General features: G+C 36.9%; 3 protein-coding genes across 17 annotated transcripts in view; 2 read left to right on the forward strand and 1 right to left on the reverse strand.

The window, feature by feature from the left end:
- The window catches only part of LOC110829088 (Dpr-interacting protein beta), a 281,343-nt gene that overhangs the window by 62,274 nt on the left and 197,190 nt on the right, over positions 1 to 21,879 (reverse strand). The window lies entirely within an intron of this gene.
- LOC147874600 (UDP-glycosyltransferase UGT5-like) lies at positions 280 to 5,227 on the forward strand. Of its 2 annotated transcripts, XM_087344202.1 has the most exons (5): positions 280 to 441; positions 1,873 to 2,706; positions 3,256 to 3,469; positions 4,077 to 4,296; positions 4,801 to 5,227. In XM_087344202.1, exons 2-5 carry the CDS (start codon positions 1,876 to 1,878, stop codon positions 5,081 to 5,083), a joined length of 1,548 nt encoding a protein of 515 aa, XP_087200328.1. In that variant the 5' UTR covers positions 280 to 441; positions 1,873 to 1,875; the 3' UTR covers positions 5,084 to 5,227. The 2 variants fall into 2 exon arrangements, with proteins under 2 accessions (XP_087200328.1, XP_087200329.1); XM_087344203.1 differs by lacking the exon at positions 280 to 441 and having other exon boundaries at positions 1,009 to 2,706.
- LOC147874601 (UDP-glycosyltransferase UGT5-like) lies at positions 6,032 to 11,100 on the forward strand. Of its 2 annotated transcripts, XM_087344204.1 has the most exons (5): positions 6,032 to 6,316; positions 7,748 to 8,581; positions 9,131 to 9,344; positions 9,952 to 10,171; positions 10,676 to 11,100. In XM_087344204.1, the coding sequence occupies exons 2-5, from the start codon at positions 7,751 to 7,753 to the stop codon at positions 10,956 to 10,958; spliced, it is 1,548 nt and encodes a 515-aa protein (XP_087200330.1). In that variant the 5' UTR covers positions 6,032 to 6,316; positions 7,748 to 7,750; the 3' UTR covers positions 10,959 to 11,100. The 2 variants fall into 2 exon arrangements, with proteins under 2 accessions (XP_087200330.1, XP_087200331.1); XM_087344205.1 differs by lacking the exon at positions 6,032 to 6,316 and having other exon boundaries at positions 6,884 to 8,581.

The following is a 21,879-nucleotide window of genomic DNA, read 5'->3' on the forward strand; positions in this document are numbered from 1 at the left end:
ACGGATTTTCTATGATTCGTGGGCTTAGATATACGGCACTTTCAGTCTTTTTTGGAAACAAAGTGAAGACCAAACCATGCCGTTTGGTAAACCTTCAACGTAAGATGTTCCAGAATTTTTTTTTTTTGTAAAGGCCAAGGTATTGGACGAATTCTGTGTCAGGTGGCGGGGATTGCGTACAGCGTTCTTTGGCCCTAGGGTTGTGCTACCTTAATATAATTAGTTTCTTACGTAATGACATGGGAAGGAGAGGATGAGGATAATTTCGTACACTATTTAAGTAGAAATACAGTCATGCTTTCATGCTTGAAGAAGCACAGTGGACAGCCGAGGCAAGTGGTATAGCAATACATCTTGTATCATACAATAGGAAGGTTCTAGTCGCTCGGTTGGTGATCATTTGCTGTTAAGAAATTTAGAACTTCATACGATAATATTAAGGTATGTGTTGTTATAAAAGTTGCCATGGTAAAGTTTTTACGAATGTTGGGCCTTATTGTAATGATTTATTAAAATCCCTATTTTTTGTTATTACTCAATATAAGTTAATATTTTAAATTTCAGGACATTAAATTATATTAAATCCATTTGTGAAGCAAATTTTCAACTTAACTTTGGACAATGCTTTTACAGAGCTAAGAAATGAAAGTTTCGGAATTGCATTGAACAAACTAGCTTCTGATCTACTGGTGACAACTTTAATTTACTACGAGTAAACATAAATAAATAAGTATATAATACGACGGCAAGAATGGTGACCTGGAAATGAACACAGAGAAAGATGATTATATTATATATATTGTATGTTTGTTCACATTTCGTCAGGGAAAAATCATAATAAGAAAATGTTGTGAAATACAAAAATTAGGAAACTTCAAAAGCAACTCAAAATTATAATCACGAAATATTTAGGATAAGATTTTAAGTTGTGATATGGCTACTATCATGCAATTCAGAATTACGTATTTATCTCCAACCCAGATAATGAGAAAAGAAAGTAAGTTACAGAAATAATTTTACCAGATGATGGTTGTCTTATGGGTTGTTGCGCCGCCCTGATGATGGAGGCAGCAAGAACCTCTAAAACGTATGTAATTTTCTACCACACTACACGACGTGACAACCCAGAAGACAGCCATCTTCGGACTTACCGAAGTGAAAACACCAAATCCTACTAATTCTACCCGTCATTTTGTATGGGTTTGAAACTTGGTGTATCTCACTAGAAAATGAATATACGATCAGGGTATTTGAGAACAAGTAGTGATGAAAATATTTTGACCAGAGAAAGAATAGGAGACTGGAAAAAAAAATTAACGAGTTGCTCTAAAAACGACAGAAAATATTACAATAGTCAACGATATATACTCTGCCACTCTCCCGAAGTGTACCACGTCACAAATCCCCCCCTCCTAATCAACTAGATGCTTCAAGCTTCTTCCTTATTGATAAACGAATTATTTTAGGTTACTTTTTATTGGGCGTTGCTGAAGCCATTATATGTCACTGGCACGATCTTGATAACAACACAATTGTTCGTACAAAATCATTCACATTAATTGACCGAAGACAGAGCTCAATCAGTTGGCGTCAGTGTTTTATTCGACTTACGTTGGACATATAGCAACATCGTAAGACATAACGGTAACCATGTTCTGAAGTGAAGAGTGATTTAAAAACAATTGAGTTATGTAAAATATTTTACAAGTTTAGATAACGTATCTCAGAATTTGACACGGCTCAGTGATAATTTCACAAACTTAATATTTTCCTCCTTCTAGTCCCTAAAAACAGAAATATACCTTATAAAAGTTCCCCCCCCCCTTCAGAAGATTATAACGTGTTTTGGATATATCTCATTTTTTATTGTAGAAGATGAGGTGCTATGCAGTGTTTGTGCTGAGTGTTTTAGTCGCCAGTGTATGTATTGGCGACTCAAAATCTGCAAGAATACTGGGTCTCTTCAACTTCAATGGCAGAAGTCACTTCGTCATGTTCGAAGCTTTACTCAAAGGTCTTGCTGCCCGAGGTCATCAGGTACACGTCGTTGGACACTTTCCACAAAAGAACCCGGTTCCAAACTACACCGATATCAGCGTGGAAGGCTCAATACCTGCAGTATTTAACAATTTCACGGTTCCTGGTGCTGTGGAATTTGGAAAATATGATAATGTATTGAGGTTCGTCTTTCAGACATCTGTAGATATGTGTGAGATTCTGATGGAACATCCCAAACTACAAGAATTACTTCACAGTAATGAGACATATGATCTTATAATAACAGAATTGTTTGCTGTAGATTGTTTGATTGGTTTCTCACATCGTTTCAAAGCCCCGTTCATAAGTATGACCTCCAGTGTAATGCTACCGTGGGGAAATGATCGAATTATGAATCCTGATCATCCAGCGTACACGTCTAATTTTTTCCTACCATATACGCACCACATGACGATTGGTCAGAGAATTATAAATACGGTTTTTACGGAAATTTTAAAACTGGGGCATTACATGTTTGCTGAATTACCATGGGATAAATTGTCCAAAAAATATTATGGTCAAGATATACCTCCATTATCAGAATTGAAGAAAAGAACAAGTCTTATTCTGGTCAACAGTCATTTCAGTCTGACTAACCCAAGACCTACAGTTCCAGGAGTCGTTGAAGTTGGAGGACTCCATATACAGCATGGTGGGAAGTTACCAGAGGTAAGCTGTACGTGTGTTAATGGTTTTCCTTAATCTGCCTTGTACTTCCAACAGAACATGTTCCAACAACTGAATCCTGTTCCGTCCTAAAGTAAAATTTATGGAATACCTGTTCGGTTGTGTCTGTTACGTAAAGGGCTAATTTGCTGTGTTGGCTTTACTAAGGCAGCTTAGGATAGGGTTCATTTGTGAGCTTTTGTAGAACGATAATGAACATTCTTGACAGCCGAAAAACTACTGACTTTTCAATAAATACAGAGAAACATCTGGTTATACTTCATACGTAACTTTTAGTACAATGTTAATTATTATGTACTTCGCAAATGTATGATTTGAAATTTCACGGCGAATGAATTTTATAATACCCTCTTAAGAGATCGGCCATATCAATGCCCAGTTATAAATCAGCGTTTAGTGCTAGTATGAGGAATGACCATTCCCTACATTGACCCCGACGATGAAGACGACACGGACGATCCCACCCCAGACGCTTTTATAATATGTTTATATTTTCAACAACTTATTTTAATACTATTCATCTGTTAACAGGATCTGAAGAATTTTTTGGACAAAGCCACAGAAGGAGTTATATACTTTAGCTTCGGATCCGTGATTATGGGAGGAACACTGCCAGAGGACAAGTTCGAAATCTTCACTGCCGTGTTCTCACAACTTCCTCAGAGCGTCGTGTGGAAGACAGACAGAAATGTCAGTCTGCCGAACGTCAGAACCGCTTGGTGGTTACCACAATTCGAAATATTAAGTAAGTTTATGTTCTGTTCTGGGTTGTGGCGCAGTGTAGAAGTTTCTGCGAAACGTTGGTGTCTACATAAGGGTCTACACTGCACCAGAGCTCAGAATGTTGCCAGATTCAACGCCGTTTCCGAGTTGGTGTGGCCTTACAGTAATTGCCTATTTTTACAAATTGTAAACACATTTTCTTAACATAACATGTCAGTTAATTTATTATTTTGTAATGAAATAAAAAAGGAAAAGTATGGCCTCTTTAGAATTTTTGAATCGTTACTTCAAAGAGGGACTATATTTTTGAGAAGTTTTCTATTCGTTTCTGGACGAAACTCAGGTCATACTACGAAAATAAAACAAAGTTAACACCAGCGTTAAGACGACTCACTTGGAAACGGTGGCGAAACTGAAGAACAACGTCATTTAACATTTTATTCTCCAAATTATCTCCTAGTCGAGAAGTAGAAGGGAGGATAACATTAAGACGGATCGGATCTTCGATTATATGACTTGGATTTTCATTGAATTGTCTTAAATACGGGTTTTGACATTAGTCGACCTGATGTTCCGGGCCTGCTGCTACCACAGTTAGTCTGATGCGACATTTTCCTACATCTCTACAGGTCACCCAAATGTCCGCGTTTTCATAACCCACGGGGGACTCATGGGGACACAGGAAGCTGTCCACGCAGGGGTTCCCATGATCGCAATTCCCTTCTTTGCTGACCAGGAGCTTAATATCAACAATTGCATACTCAGGGGCTTTTCTGTCATGTTAAAATATGAGTCTATCACAAAAGAGAGCCTGTCGAATGCACTGAAGATGGTTCTACATGACCCCAGGTAGAATGTAATAATAAATTACAAATTCTATGAAGATTTCTGTCTTCTGGGTTCTTGCGCTGTGTAGTATGGTAGATGTTTGCCAACGTTTCAGAGGTCATACTGCCTCCGTCATCAGGGCGATGAATTCATCACTACACAGCGCAACAACCCAGAAGACAGAAACTTCTTACAGATTCTAGTTTTAAGATAGACAATTCTAAAACTGCTTTCCACAAATTTTTAATTCCATGTATAAAACAAGTATTAGTGTCTTTCCAGGTTGATTAAACACCAACAAACTTGTCTTCCACTCGAAAGTGACAAGGTTCGAACCTTAGTTGAACTACTGAAAATTATACCTCGGCTACTTTTTTATTTCTAGGTCCAATACATTGTTTCTGTTTTAAAGGATATATTTAACTAACTAGACAGGCTACATTAATCTGGAAAAAATTGCTAGAAGGTGTTAAAAAGAGATGTAAGTAAAATCTGATACTTTGCATTTCCAACCAATTATTTCAGTTACCAGAAGAATGCTAAAGAGTTATCGCGTCGATTCCGCGACAGACCCCAGTCACCACTTGAGACCGTCATTTTTTGGACTGAGTACGTCATCAGACATCGTGGGGCGTCGCATTTGCGTTCTGCTGCAGTGGATCTTACTTGGTACCAATACCTTCTGCTAGATGTCATGACAGTAATTGTGATGTTCGTCGTCGTAATGTTAGCGACTACGTACTTTATCTTGAAGAAACTCATTGACATTTACAAAAGTAATTATTGCAAAAAATTGAAATCCAGTTAATGAGAACAAATTGAACAAAAGCTTGTTACACTTTCTATAATGACGATTATTATGTAAAATTACTCATATATAAAGGTTGGTGGTATGTTTATGTAAATTACTGCAACAAGCAATAAAAAATGAAAGTATCGCTGTCCCTCTACACGTCATGTAGGTCATTGGGGGGGCCGAGATCGAACCCCAGTAGCCCAGCCCGTAGCTTGCAAATATAAAATAAATAATTAACTGTAACACGTTGGAAAACCCACACATTCGACCTCTCCTTAGTTTAATATTATTTTAAAACAGAAGGACACCCTGTCTTCTGGTCACACTACTACGTTTCTAGACTAATGACTAATTCTATATTATCTTGAAAGAAGTCCTCATTCACTCCTCCAAAAATAACATGACTCTAATAATCTGCTTTATGTGATCCGAAGTGCTTTTATTAACAAAGAAAGTAGAACGAATTTAACCCTTTGGAGTGAAGCTATTCTAAGTAATATTTAAGCATTTGGTTCGTACCGAAAAGAAAACAACACCTCACCATTACAATGATCAATTGGTTAATTCAGTTTCAGGAACAGCCTTTGTTTATTCTGAGAATCACACAAAACACACCAATATAAAATGAAGATTTAGGTCTGCTCATTAGTGAGTTAAATTGCTAGAGCAGCTGGTAAGTATAGTTGCCAATGGGCTTTAAATGTTGAACATTTAAAGGCCAGTTCTTTAACAATCATTTACTGCATTTCGTAATTCTGACTTACAACTGATTCTGAATGAAGATCCTATACAGTACCAGTGAAAACGGATTTTCTATGATTCGTGGGCTTAGATATACGGCACTTTCAGTCTTTTTTGGAAACAAAGTGAAGACCAAACCATGCCGTTTGGTAAACCTTCAACGTAAGATGTTCCAGAATTTTTTTTTTTTGTAAAGGCCAAGGTATTGGACGAATTCTGTGTCAGGTGGCGGGGATTGCGTACAGCGTTCTTTGGCCCTAGGGTTGTGCTACCTTAATATAATTAGTTTCTTACGTAATGACATGGGAAGGAGAGGATGAGGATAATTTCGTACACTATTTAAGTAGAAATACAGTCATGCTTTCATGCTTGAAGAAGCACAGTGGACAGCCGAGGCAAGTGGTATAGCAATACATCTTGTATCATACAATAGGAAGGTTCTAGTCGCTCGGTTGGTGATCATTTGCTGTTAAGAAATTTAGAACTTCATACGATAATATTAAGGTATGTGTTGTTATAAAAGTTGCCATGGTAAAGTTTTTACGAATGTTGGGCCTTATTGTAATGATTTATTAAAATCCCTATTTTTTGTTATTACTCAATATAAGTTAATATTTTAAATTTCAGGACATTAAATTATATTAAATCCATTTGTGAAGCAAATTTTCAACTTAACTTTGGACAATGCTTTTACAGAGCTAAGAAATGAAAGTTTCGGAATTGCATTGAACAAACTAGCTTCTGATCTACTGGTGACAACTTTAATTTACTACGAGTAAACATAAATAAATAAGTATATAATACGACGGCAAGAATGGTGACCTGGAAATGAACACAGAGAAAGATGATTATATTATATATATTGTATGTTTGTTCACATTTCGTCAGGGAAAAATCATAATAAGAAAATGTTGTGAAATACAAAAATTAGGAAACTTCAAAAGCAACTCAAAATTATAATCACGAAATATTTAGGATAAGATTTTAAGTTGTGATATGGCTACTATCATGCAATTCAGAATTACGTATTTATCTCCAACCCAGATAATGAGAAAAGAAAGTAAGTTACAGAAATAATTTTACCAGATGATGGTTGTCTTATGGGTTGTTGCGCCGCCCTGATGATGGAGGCAGCAAGAACCTCTAAAACGTATGTAATTTTCTACCACACTACACGACGTGACAACCCAGAAGACAGCCATCTTCGGACTTACCGAAGTGAAAACACCAAATCCTACTAATTCTACCCGTCATTTTGTATGGGTTTGAAACTTGGTGTATCTCACTAGAAAATGAATATACGATCAGGGTATTTGAGAACAAGTAGTGATGAAAATATTTTGACCAGAGAAAGAATAGGAGACTGGAAAAAAAAATTAACGAGTTGCTCTAAAAACGACAGAAAATATTACAATAGTCAACGATATATACTCTGCCACTCTCCCGAAGTGTACCACGTCACAAATCCCCCCCTCCTAATCAACTAGATGCTTCAAGCTTCTTCCTTATTGATAAACGAATTATTTTAGGTTACTTTTTATTGGGCGTTGCTGAAGCCATTATATGTCACTGGCACGATCTTGATAACAACACAATTGTTCGTACAAAATCATTCACATTAATTGACCGAAGACAGAGCTCAATCAGTTGGCGTCAGTGTTTTATTCGACTTACGTTGGACATATAGCAACATCGTAAGACATAACGGTAACCATGTTCTGAAGTGAAGAGTGATTTAAAAACAATTGAGTTATGTAAAATATTTTACAAGTTTAGATAACGTATCTCAGAATTTGACACGGCTCAGTGATAATTTCACAAACTTAATATTTTCCTCCTTCTAGTCCCTAAAAACAGAAATATACCTTATAAAAGTTCCCCCCCCCCTTCAGAAGATTATAACGTGTTTTGGATATATCTCATTTTTTATTGTAGAAGATGAGGTGCTATGCAGTGTTTGTGCTGAGTGTTTTAGTCGCCAGTGTATGTATTGGCGACTCAAAATCTGCAAGAATACTGGGTCTCTTCAACTTCAATGGCAGAAGTCACTTCGTCATGTTCGAAGCTTTACTCAAAGGTCTTGCTGCCCGAGGTCATCAGGTACACGTCGTTGGACACTTTCCACAAAAGAACCCGGTTCCAAACTACACCGATATCAGCGTGGAAGGCTCAATACCTGCAGTATTTAACAATTTCACGGTTCCTGGTGCTGTGGAATTTGGAAAATATGATAATGTATTGAGGTTCGTCTTTCAGACATCTGTAGATATGTGTGAGATTCTGATGGAACATCCCAAACTACAAGAATTACTTCACAGTAATGAGACATATGATCTTATAATAACAGAATTGTTTGCTGTAGATTGTTTGATTGGTTTCTCACATCGTTTCAAAGCCCCGTTCATAAGTATGACCTCCAGTGTAATGCTACCGTGGGGAAATGATCGAATTATGAATCCTGATCATCCAGCGTACACGTCTAATTTTTTCCTACCATATACGCACCACATGACGATTGGTCAGAGAATTATAAATACGGTTTTTACGGAAATTTTAAAACTGGGGCATTACATGTTTGCTGAATTACCATGGGATAAATTGTCCAAAAAATATTATGGTCAAGATATACCTCCATTATCAGAATTGAAGAAAAGAACAAGTCTTATTCTGGTCAACAGTCATTTCAGTCTGACTAACCCAAGACCTACAGTTCCAGGAGTCGTTGAAGTTGGAGGACTCCATATACAGCATGGTGGGAAGTTACCAGAGGTAAGCTGTACGTGTGTTAATGGTTTTCCTTAATCTGCCTTGTACTTCCAACAGAACATGTTCCAACAACTGAATCCTGTTCCGTCCTAAAGTAAAATTTATGGAATACCTGTTCGGTTGTGTCTGTTACGTAAAGGGCTAATTTGCTGTGTTGGCTTTACTAAGGCAGCTTAGGATAGGGTTCATTTGTGAGCTTTTGTAGAACGATAATGAACATTCTTGACAGCCGAAAAACTACTGACTTTTCAATAAATACAGAGAAACATCTGGTTATACTTCATACGTAACTTTTAGTACAATGTTAATTATTATGTACTTCGCAAATGTATGATTTGAAATTTCACGGCGAATGAATTTTATAATACCCTCTTAAGAGATCGGCCATATCAATGCCCAGTTATAAATCAGCGTTTAGTGCTAGTATGAGGAATGACCATTCCCTACATTGACCCCGACGATGAAGACGACACGGACGATCCCACCCCAGACGCTTTTATAATATGTTTATATTTTCAACAACTTATTTTAATACTATTCATCTGTTAACAGGATCTGAAGAATTTTTTGGACAAAGCCACAGAAGGAGTTATATACTTTAGCTTCGGATCCGTGATTATGGGAGGAACACTGCCAGAGGACAAGTTCGAAATCTTCACTGCCGTGTTCTCACAACTTCCTCAGAGCGTCGTGTGGAAGACAGACAGAAATGTCAGTCTGCCGAACGTCAGAACCGCTTGGTGGTTACCACAATTCGAAATATTAAGTAAGTTTATGTTCTGTTCTGGGTTGTGGCGCAGTGTAGAAGTTTCTGCGAAACGTTGGTGTCTACATAAGGGTCTACACTGCACCAGAGCTCAGAATGTTGCCAGATTCAACGCCGTTTCCGAGTTGGTGTGGCCTTACAGTAATTGCCTATTTTTACAAATTGTAAACACATTTTCTTAACATAACATGTCAGTTAATTTATTATTTTGTAATGAAATAAAAAAGGAAAAGTATGGCCTCTTTAGAATTTTTGAATCGTTACTTCAAAGAGGGACTATATTTTTGAGAAGTTTTCTATTCGTTTCTGGACGAAACTCAGGTCATACTACGAAAATAAAACAAAGTTAACACCAGCGTTAAGACGACTCACTTGGAAACGGTGGCGAAACTGAAGAACAACGTCATTTAACATTTTATTCTCCAAATTATCTCCTAGTCGAGAAGTAGAAGGGAGGATAACATTAAGACGGATCGGATCTTCGATTATATGACTTGGATTTTCATTGAATTGTCTTAAATACGGGTTTTGACATTAGTCGACCTGATGTTCCGGGCCTGCTGCTACCACAGTTAGTCTGATGCGACATTTTCCTACATCTCTACAGGTCACCCAAATGTCCGCGTTTTCATAACCCACGGGGGACTCATGGGGACACAGGAAGCTGTCCACGCAGGGGTTCCCATGATCGCAATTCCCTTCTTTGCTGACCAGGAGCTTAATATCAACAATTGCATACTCAGGGGCTTTTCTGTCATGTTAAAATATGAGTCTATCACAAAAGAGAGCCTGTCGAATGCACTGAAGATGGTTCTACATGACCCCAGGTAGAATGTAATAATAAATTACAAATTCTATGAAGATTTCTGTCTTCTGGGTTCTTGCGCTGTGTAGTATGGTAGATGTTTGCCAACGTTTCAGAGGTCATACTGCCTCCGTCATCAGGGCGATGAATTCATCACTACACAGCGCAACAACCCAGAAGACAGAAACTTCTTACAGATTCTAGTTTTAAGATAGACAATTCTAAAACTGCTTTCCACAAATTTTTAATTCCATGTATAAAACAAGTATTAGTGTCTTTCCAGGTTGATTAAACACCAACAAACTTGTCTTCCACTCGAAAGTGACAAGGTTCGAACCTTAGTTGAACTACTGAAAATTATACCTCGGCTACTTTTTTATTTCTAGGTCCAATACATTGTTTCTGTTTTAAAGGATATATTTAACTAACTAGACAGGCTACATTAATCTGGAAAAAATTGCTAGAAGGTGTTAAAAAGAGATGTAAGTAAAATCTGATACTTTGCATTTCCAACCAATTATTTCAGTTACCAGAAGAATGCTAAAGAGTTATCGCGTCGATTCCGCGACAGACCCCAGTCACCACTTGAGACCGTCATTTTTTGGACTGAGTACGTCATCAGACATCGTGGGGCGTCGCATTTGCGTTCTGCTGCAGTGGATCTTACTTGGTACCAATACCTTCTGCTAGATGTCATGACAGTAATTGTGATGTTCGTCCTTGTAATGTTAGCGACTACGTACTTTATCTTGAAGAAACTCATTGACATTCACAGAAGTAATTATTGCAAAAAATTGAAATCCAGTTAATGAGAACAAATTGAACAAAAGTTTGTTACACTTTCTATAATGACGATTATTATGTAAAATTACTCATATATAAAGGTTGGTGGTATGTTTATGTAAATTACTGCAACAATCAATAAAAAATTAAAGTATCGCTGTCCCTCTACACGTCATGTAGGTCATTGGGGGGGCCGAGATCGAACCCCAGTAGCCCAGCCCGTAGCTTGCCAATTTTCTGACTGAGTTATCCCGGCTCGTAAAATGCAGTAGTTATATAAAATAAATAATAAACTGTAACACGTTGGAAAACCCACACATTCGACCTCTTCTTAGTTTAATGTTATTTTAAAACAGAAGGGCATCTGTCTCCTGGTCACACTACTACGTTTCTAGACTATTGACTAATTCTTTATTATCTTGAAAGAAGTCCTCTTTCACTCCTCCAAAAATAACATGACTCTAATAATCTGCTTTATGTGATCCGAAGTGCTTTTATTAACAAAGAAAGTAGAACGAATTTAACCCTTTGGAGTGAAGCTATTCTAAGTAATATTTAAGCATTTGGTTCGTACCGAAAAGAAAACACAACAGCTCACCATTACAAAGATCAACTGGTTAATTAAGTTTCAGGAACAGCCTCTGTTTATTCTGAGAATCACACAAAACACACCAATATAAAATGAAGAATTAGGTCTGCTCATTAGTGAGTTAAATTGCTAGAGCAGCTGGTAAGTATAGTTGCCATTGGGCTTTAAAGGGTTAACATTTAAAGGCCAGTTCTTTAACAATCATTTACTGCATTTTGTAATTCTGACTTACAACTGATTCTCAATGTAGACGGGGACTATGCTCCTATACAGTACCAGTGAAAACGGATTTTCTATGATTCGTGGGCTCAGATATAAGGCACATTCAGTCTTTTTTGGAAACAAAGTGAAGACTGAACCATGCCCTTATATTCGACATCTTCACCCGGTATCTCATGTTAGTGAATAGAATTCACTGCATTGTCAACCAACGTCGGTTGGAAGGTGAAGAACAGATATAATAAACGTGTGATTCCCCAAAAATGTATCCTTTACAACCAGTGTCAGTAAAGCAGTTTTACTAATCTAATAGGGCATTTTCAAATGTGTCCATAATTTTTTAAAATCTCATGAATAGCCTATTATTATCCTGTCTCATTTTGTAACTATTACAATCATGTTTCATTTACTGGCTGCAAATTTTGTGAAAATGTATATTTCTTGGTTACAAATGTATTTTGTGTTGCTCTGTCCGAAGGAACTGAAAATTTATGTTACTTTCGATATTTTTCAGGTCACCATTACGGATTACAAGTTTTTGTAATATTACAGACACGCTTAACGTTGTGAATTTAATTGAACGTTATTTTGTATTTATATCAACCATTACTGTACGGTCAACATGAACATCACCGTGTGGAAATTTTGTACTTTTCACAATTAAATCTTTTGACGTAGCGAAGGTTACTGCTCTAACACCGTTATCATTACTAAGTGCATGGAGACTCTCGCTGCCTATTGTGGGTTTTAAGATATCCTCCCTCCCAATTTTTGCATTGAAATCTCCTAGCAGAATTTTCATGTGATACTTGCCAAATGTATCAAATACTGATTCCAGTTCTTCATAAAAGCTATCCTTGATATCATCGCTTTTGTCCTCAGTTGGGGCATGAACATGAAGGACAATGATGTCGCACCAACGTCCTTCCAAAATTACGTAAGACAACCGGTCACTAACAAATTCTACTCTCTTAACTGCTGCCCTAATTCTGCTATGAACAAAAACACCCGTCCCTAAATGATGATTGTCATTCCCCTTTTCATAGAAAAATGTAAAATTGTCCACTGGGATCGTGCCCTCCCCCTCCCATCGCACTTCCTGCACTGCCACTAAGTCTAACTTATAATTCTCTAATTCCTTACTCACTGATTTCAGGGCCCCAGCCCTATAGAGGCTCCTAATGCTCCAAGTACCAAATCTCATGCCCTTTTTCAGTTGCCTTGTTCGTGCCAAAGAGTCCGTCCTGGTCCGAGGCTAAGTTAATTTTTTCGTAACGATGTTTTTTACGGTAAAAGGTTGTTAGGCTTACGCCCAACCCCCCAACCTGGAGGACCAGGGTATCACTCTTAGTCTAGCACATCGCCTGAGACCTGTCCGGCTTGGGTGACCCTACCATGAGCCGAAGCTCCGGCTGGCATAGCCCTAAGGGTCATTTGAGCACGCAAGCCTCCTCACCCGGCAGATTGCCTTCGACATTTTATAAAATGTCAATAAGATGAAAATATTCTAAGCATACTTCGATTTGTGAAGACGCTTTACTGAAATCTTAATTTAAGTTCTAAAAGAATATTATTTCTGAAACTTTCAATATTTTGTTCAAAGAAAGCAAAGTTCGCGCTCCGTTTTGTCTCAGAACTTGGTTTGGAAAGATGGTAAACACGATCACATGGTAAAAGGAAACTCGAAACTTTGTACACAGCCCTAATATTTGCATTTGTGGGCATTGAGCACCGTTTGGGTCCATCTAACTGAAAGACTCGAACAGCATCACATTCCCTAACTCCGGATTTCGAGAAGGTTTCGGGGTGGGGGGAAATTGACTTTATGCTAGCAGAACGGACCAAAACGGGGGGAAGTGGAATGAGAGCAGGGGAGCTATTTAGATGTAAAGTGGACCCAGAAGAGGGCAGAGTTTAGATGTGAGAGGGAGGGACTTCTGTTGTAGACCTGGCAACCCTTCATGATGCAATCTGGATTCAGTTTTATTCCTCCTGCGAAACCCAAGTATTGAAGAGGATTTCTGTCCGTGGAAGCAGCCAGGACTTCGTGTTAGGGTGTCAGGAATGGAGGTAACAAACATCAGGCCTAGATTGTTTTTCACTTTCCGAACCCAGGGAAGAAATAAAATTAATACAGAATGACAAAAATGACGTGAAAAGTAAGAAACGAAATTCTAATAATGACAATGACAGTCTTCTGGGGCGCTGTGCCGAGTCTGGTAGAAGTTTACCGACGTTTCAGAGGTGCATAATTATAGCGATATGATGGAGGCAGTAATCACTTCTGAAACGTCTACCGGAAGACATGGCACAACATCCCAGAACACACTCATCTGTTCTGTTGAAGGATCACATCATGATCATAAGATGTTCTGAAGCAAATGATAAAAATCACCTTCAAAATTTAATTTCTGTTCCATTACAAATTAAACTTAATTATTATTTTCTTTCTCAAATTCTGTAAATTTTCACATATTCAAACAATTTTCTAGTTGTTCCTATAAATTATCATGCAATGCACGAAACAGAGGCGTGATAAATTCACTTTTCCCTTCTCGACTACCTAACACTTTTGAATTACTTAATATAATTGCTTTACTATGTCGAAATTATTCATGTCTTCCTCTCCATACCATCACAGTTTAATACTATTAGAGTGTTGACACTTCTTCTTCAAGTTTCACCACCCCTGGGCCGTTATCTCTTCACACGTAATGGCTTATTCTAATTTGTAGTCGATAGTCGCAACTGCGAGATTCAAAGATGGAGTCAGCAATTTCTCTAAGTAAACCGCTGTTTAACCTGATACGAAAACATCGCCTTAAGTCACTTCTTAGAAAATTGACAAGAAAGATGTAAGGAAGGTTTAAAAGAAATCTATATGAGGGAGATTACCAAACATAAAGATTTAACAGACTCCCAAGCGGTGTGTCGTTTACACACAAGCATGCTTCATCATCCACGAATCCCTTACAGTCAACGTTCTTCACTTGATATAATGTTCTAGTAAAACCAACTCCATCCAATACACTTCACAGCAAAAGTTAGTTGATGGGGCATCCTTACACTGTTCAGATATCCCACATCAGAGATTATTTAGTTCGAAGATTTCTGTCTCCTGGGTTGTTGTGCCGCATCGCCCTGATGATGGAGACAGCAAGGATATCCGAAACGTTGATAAACTTCTACCAGACTGCACAGCGCAAGACAGAAATCTTCTTACTCACCGCCGTGAAAACCTCAAATCTTACATTATTTAGTTCCTTTGATATACCTAGACGCTTCTGGTGACATTGTGCGACTGGGCTATCACATTCGGATCTACTGACTCTCCCTTATAGCAAAAACCTAATCGACAATAATAAAAAACCAAAAAACCGCGCTTTTCGGTCATTTGGACGTTAAGTTCTTGGATTTTTCACGATATAATAAAATATTTATTATTGTTGCATTTTAGTTTTCTTTATGGGATATAAGTTTCAACATGAAAATAAAATAATACATAATATATAAAAAATATAATAATAGAAACGTAACAAATTAGATTTGTAAATTATTTGGAATGCAAAATGTCTTTCTACAAAAAAAGTTACAGTTCTTATCAACAGAAACATCAAACAGTCAAAATCCCAAAATGAAAACTAGGCTAAAATATGTAATATCCTGTTCATCGCCCTGATGACGGAGGCAGTATGACCTCTGAAACGTTGGTAAACATCGACCAGACTACACAGCGCAACAACCCAGAAGACAGAAATCTTCATACTCATCGCCCTGATGACGGAGGCAGTATGACCTCTGAAACGTTGGTTAACATCGACCAGACTACACAGCGCAACAACCCAGAAGACGGAAATATTCATGTAATATCCTAACTTTACAGACAATTTTGTGAAAGAGTGAGAAAAAAATACCAACAATGAAAGCAACAGATGAAACAAAGTTACAGCCGCTGAAATTCGTCAGAACATCCAAACACACTCGGGTCGGTTATAAAAGAAACATATATATTACAAGAATTCAAAGTTCAACCTTATTGAAAAAATCTTTGAAACATAAAAGCTATTGATTCAACAAACTGACAGGATGCCAAAATAATGTCTTACAAATATATTTTTAAAAATCACAAATCAAATGAATTAAGAAACCGAGGAAGACCTTTGAAACCGAAGCTCTCTAAACAATGTCAAAAAATTCAGTCCGTACCACGGGGAAAACATAACACTTCACCGGTACAAAGACCAAATGGTCAAAACTATTTAAGGAAATAATCACTGTTTACAGCAAGAACCATATAAAACCCACAAAAATATAATGAAAAATTATTGATTATTAGAGCAGATGGTCTTTATAGCTTTAAACAGGCTGTTATGAGGTCGAAAATAGCATGACTCTTTGATGATGAAGAAAAACTTTACGTATGTTTTAGAATGTCGTTGTGAACCCAGCTTGACGAGAAATCCTCACCCCTGATTCCCTCCCAAGACTTTATACGGTCCAGATTGCTACCCCGGCTGTGTACAGTGGAGGCAGGAACATTAAAACAGAGGCGTTTATTTGAGCTCGATTAAAAAGAACATGGCCCCCATACCATTTTCTCCTTTGTGATCCTTTCCGAGATTAAGCATATATTTTCTCCCGTTCAGAGCCCACTGCATCCACGAAAGCCCATTCCAAGCCGAAATCATGGTACAACGACTTCAAATCGAGCAAACAGATCCCCTAACCTTAAAGTAGCCATTTTAAAAACATCAGACACTAAATGAGATTTGAGGTTCTCGTGTTTGTCAAGATGTCAATGTTGGTTTTCTGGATTTTAATGCCGTGTGGACTTGTGGGTAGATACCAACGCTTTTCAGAGGAACACAACTGACGATGGAGTCAGTACGTTCCTTTTAAACGTAGGTATATACCCTTATGCATGCGAAGAGTTACGAATCATAGCAGCAAAACTAACATCACACTTTATTGAAGAATTATAATACCTGAAGCAGCGTATTTATTGTCATAATCTGTAATGCATAATTTCCCATCTCCTACTTTTATTACGTCACGCTTATGTCTCTGCATAACCAAATATAGGATTTTGGCATGTATGATAGGATGATAATGAATGAAGAGGAAGAAAGAGATGCAATAAGAGACAAGACGATAAATAAGAAGATAAAGAAAGAAATTAATGTTGCTAACTGGTGTGTTCATAACGTAGTAACACAGTTCATGTTCTGTTTCAAGATGGGAAACACAAAAGAGCAAATGTACCTAGAAACGATAGTGAATTAAGAGTGGATGAAGGTTTTATACACATTTGTTTAGCAATATCAGCGTCTGTACCATAAGAAGACTTTATAATCGGATTACTTATGACGCTAATGTCTGCTCTCGTTGGGATATAAACTCTTTTCATAGAAGTTTTAACTTTTACTTTCAAAGGAATTAACAGAATTGGATTTTTATATTAAATTTGCATCCTTGGGTAACGATGATTAAACTACGACCTTCGTAATTTCTATCCCGAAAGTGATTTTATTTGCCGTTATCACACATAGTACAGACAAGTCTTGAAATCACGCTAATAAATAATTTAAATTTTGTATTAAATTAATTTTCCTGCATCCGCAGTTACCTTGTATTTACTTAGGCTTTTCAAAAATCTGTGTGTGATCAAGTGCGGCTACTTCAAATTCCGGGTATTTACTCTTTAAGACACAGCAGTAACTTTCGTATGATTCTCACTGTAAACAGCGTTTATTTCCTTAAACAGCGTTAACTAGTTGACCTTTGCAATGTTGTTTTATTTTCAGTACGGTCTGAACTCGAAGCATAATTCATGAAAACTTCGTGATTTAAAAGGTCAATACATTGCGAACACACATTTTAATGTTCCCTCATTTCAGAGGGCAGTGTAGCTGAGTCAAAAGAGAACCTTACATTCAAAATAAATGAAACCCGTTGTTGTTCTTCTAAGTTTTGGCGCCTAGTAAACTCGTACGTAGATGCCAATTTTTCGGATATACGTAATGTTTCCATCTTCAGGGCTGTGTCCACAAGTACGCATCATCACCACCACCGTAAAAAACATCAAATCTCACAAAATCATTTCCTGTTTCACAATCAAGACTCCTCTTACGTATTTTCATAAACTAGATTCATATGAAATTATGTATTTTCAAAACTGTCTTATAATGACAGATTTATCGTGGGTTTCTCATGTCCCGCAAGACATGATGAGATAGAATTATTTAATCAACTAATTCTATATAGACAAGAATTTTCTATAAAATGTTATAAACCAAAAAATAATCTTTTTGGGGTTTGGAATTTCGTGCAACAGCCCATTTTAAATTCCTCATGAAGGTACATATATCTTGTCGTTCTAACCTATTTTAGGGGGTGAGAAACACAGACATTGGTCAGAATTCCACTTGTATCTGTCACGGGATGTCATATGACTCGGTCAAGTGCATTTCGGTGACGCATCACGGTGGACATGTTAACCTAACAAGCGCTAGAAATTCTCTTCACAACGCACCAGGTTGTTCAACACCCAAGCCCTCAGACGAGAGGCTTTCGAATATTTCTTCACAGCGAAAGTGACAAAAATAAATTCTCCAACTGAAAACTTCTATGATTCTCAAACTTTCACAATCTTGAGATAAATCTATACGTCGCCTTCCTTACCAAGCGGCTTAGTGCAGTACCCGATTCGAATCTAGGTTCATCACAAGCTACATTCACTAAGGATTCTCGTGATTTACTTCAGTCTCTCCATTGAAAACCGCAACAGCTCCATAAAATGTATCACCAAAGACTATACACAAGTACTGTTTAATTTATTTGCGACTTATTTAAAGATGTTGTCATTAGCTCAGGCTACGTAGCGTCGAATGAATAATGAACTGGAGGGGACATAGGAGGAAGTGGCCGTGACCTAATTAAAGATACTATCCTTGCATTTGCTTGGATGGGCAGAGAAAAATCACGAAAAAAACATTCAAAATAGCTGGTCTCTTGGTATAAATTATAAAACAAACTTTGAGACACGAAATAGGAGTGATACCCACTCAACAGCGATTTTAAGTTTTCAAGTCCTCTGCTTTATAACTGCTGTAGTTGAAGCAGCGTTGTTAAATAATGAATGACGAATAAATTAAAACATTAGCTCGAAATTCTAAAATTAATTTCATTGTGGATATTATTTTACAGATCAGACTACTGGACTCTCAATAAACAAGCGATAAGCAAAGAGAACGCAGAATTTAAAAGTGGAGGTCCTTGACAATGTCCTTATTAACGTAAGAGCAATTATAGATTATCAACAGTTAATACTGCACTTAGGTACTTTTAATAATCTCCAAAAGTACCAGTTTACGTGTTTAAGCTGCACTTACTCTAGAATTAACATAGTGACCGATGGGTTTACTTTGAATGTATATAAAGAACACCTGACAAGCAGGGGTAGGTAATAATTTTACTTAGAACTTAAGGAAATATTTGGGGCCCAACTAAATCGCCCCCTGAAATGTTAGAAATACTAAATGATTGTTTTCTTTTACAATATCTATTTATAAAAGTCAATCGTGAACTCACAAAGACAGAGATTATATGTTTATCTAAAACGTTGTTAATCTCTCACATATCTCTAGGATTTTCTCATTTTCCTTAGCCGAATGCCGGAATAACACGCTTGACGAAGGCCGGATTGCACCCTTGCATGTCCTTACTAAAGAACTGATTAATATTTTCCCTTTTCATTAGACGATACAAAACATCTGCAGTTAAAAATAACTTTAAAACTTAAATCCAACGAAATACTGAAGTTAAATATCTTAAATTTCAGCAGAATCAAGTACAGTTTTTAAATCAATAAGAGTACAAATTGATAATGGGGGGAAAGAGAAGTTTGTTTGGGTTGTGGGTGAAGCAGAACTGAAATAAGGGTGGGGGAAGACCAAATGTCAGTGGGAGGTCAATTCATGAAGTGACAGCCACCGCTGTCCCCCTCCGGCGTTGGAAATTGATCCCCTCTACAGTCACAGGCAGGAATATCCTTGTACCCTCTGGAGCGTTTGAACTAACCCCGGTTGCTCTCAACCGACGCGGCTCTCTGGACTGCACTACGAGAGGACGGCTTGTTTGCATATGAAAGCCTGACACCGCCACCCAAAATAGCACTTGACGTTCTGAAATGGGATGAGAAGCGCGAGTGATCTGGTTTCGACGTCAGATTCAGCCAACATCAACTAGCTTGCTGATAGAGAATAATAAAAAAAGGCATGGTTCTGAGTATGGGCTAGCTTCTCTACGTAAATTCTACATTAATTCCTACAACTGTAGACTCGTATTTATCGTAAGGAAAACTCTTTCGCACGCAAATTAAATATAAATCTCTAAAGCATTTATTAGACTAGGAAACAAGTTTCACTTTAGTAAGGACATACATCGTTTCGTGCCTTTGCGGTAAATAATTTAAAATAAATCTACTTTTTTTTCAGACGGTTTGAAATATTTAATGAATATCCGTAGAATGCGATTAATATTTCACCAGGGCTTCGAATAAAGTACAGAAATTAACGAAGCCACTAATTTAATGGTACAGGATTTTCTTGAAAAACGAACAGTAGTCCAGTTTGACAAGAAATTCAAATATTTATATAATCCGAAGATTCATAAAAATTTTCACACCATAAAGATTAGTTTTAATATTATACTCCCATATACCTCTACTTCTGCCAACAGATAACCTTTTTCAGACTTGTCAGTAAAGATGTACATGTACTGAGGTCCAAGACAAGTACCTTAGTTTATTATTATTCCGTTATCTTTCAAATACTGAAGCATTTTAAAGTAATACTAAAACATTACCAACTTAAATTAATAATTAGTGTTACGAAGAAAATTATGTAAGTTTGCATCCCTTACTTTAAAATTTCTCTCCGAAAGAAACAATTCTAAACATTCATCAAATTGTTACCAATTGCGTTCAATAGCATTTACTGTAAAATTCTGTTTAATTCTCACAGAAATTACCAAATTTAATACGAATAAAATTTACGTTGAAATTCTCTCGAGCATGTTTCAGTAGATAAGGAAAATAAAATAGAATACATCTGGAACAGTTTTCAGCAAATTACTCCGTATAGCCAGAGGCTGAATCTAATAGTATTACTTTTCTTGCTATCAATATCCACATAAATAAGCAGACTGCTACGTCAGCCCAACCTGAGTTCCAGAGATAAACTTTTAACCAGAAGCAACGCTCGTTATTAATACTTTATGCAGTATCTCTCTGTTGAAGAAAGGCATTATCGAATGCTTTGTCGTTTGCCACAGATTATAGTAAGAGGATCTCTTAAGAGAATCGTTTAAAATCAAAATTATCTTTTTCCCCTCTTTTCAAAGTGCATAAATTATGTAATATAATGTCACTACAATATTTCATTTGTTACAGCTACTGACTTCAGTTCTGTGTTCGTTCGTCCGTCCAACACAATTTTTTTTTCTGACTGCAGCCTTGGGTTACGCTACAGTACATTATTCCTGTTTCTAATCATTCCTTCGTATTCTTTATCCCTTAATTCTACAATTGTACTGCATTTTATCATTATATGTTAATCTCCTTATCATTTGTTACAAATCAACTCCTACTTTAAAAAATGATTCCTGAACTTTATTACGAATCGATTTCCAACACTATATATTCATTTACACACCTCAGAATTCCATTTAAAGCCCAGTGGTAAGTATATATACCACTTTTTTAACAATTATTGTTCATTCTTCCCACAGATATTTGTTCCTTGTGTGATTTTAAGAGTAAATAGGAATTACATCCCTAAACATCATTATTAAGATGTTCTTATGTTTTCATTCTGTCGTAAAAATGAATTTAACTGACATAGTATTATACGGAGATTTTGAGAATTTTTGACAAACTAAAAGATGCCATTAGTACGTCCTGAACACAATATAAGCTACTAGTTTATCTTATATAAATTTTAAATTGATATTAAATATTTTGAATGTACTTCCGGCAAATCAGAGATGTACAACCTGGTTTAACTAACGTTAATGAGCAAATATAAATCCCCTCCTGAAGATAAACCTAATTGAATCAAAAGATGCGCTTTTAGTGAATG

This window comes from Zootermopsis nevadensis, unplaced genomic scaffold, assembly GCF_977971745.1.
Source record: "Zootermopsis nevadensis isolate Lab colony 2312 unplaced genomic scaffold, Znev_1.0 Znev_ptg000007l, whole genome shotgun sequence".
Taxonomy (NCBI): Eukaryota; Metazoa; Arthropoda; class Insecta; order Blattodea; family Termopsidae; genus Zootermopsis; species Zootermopsis nevadensis.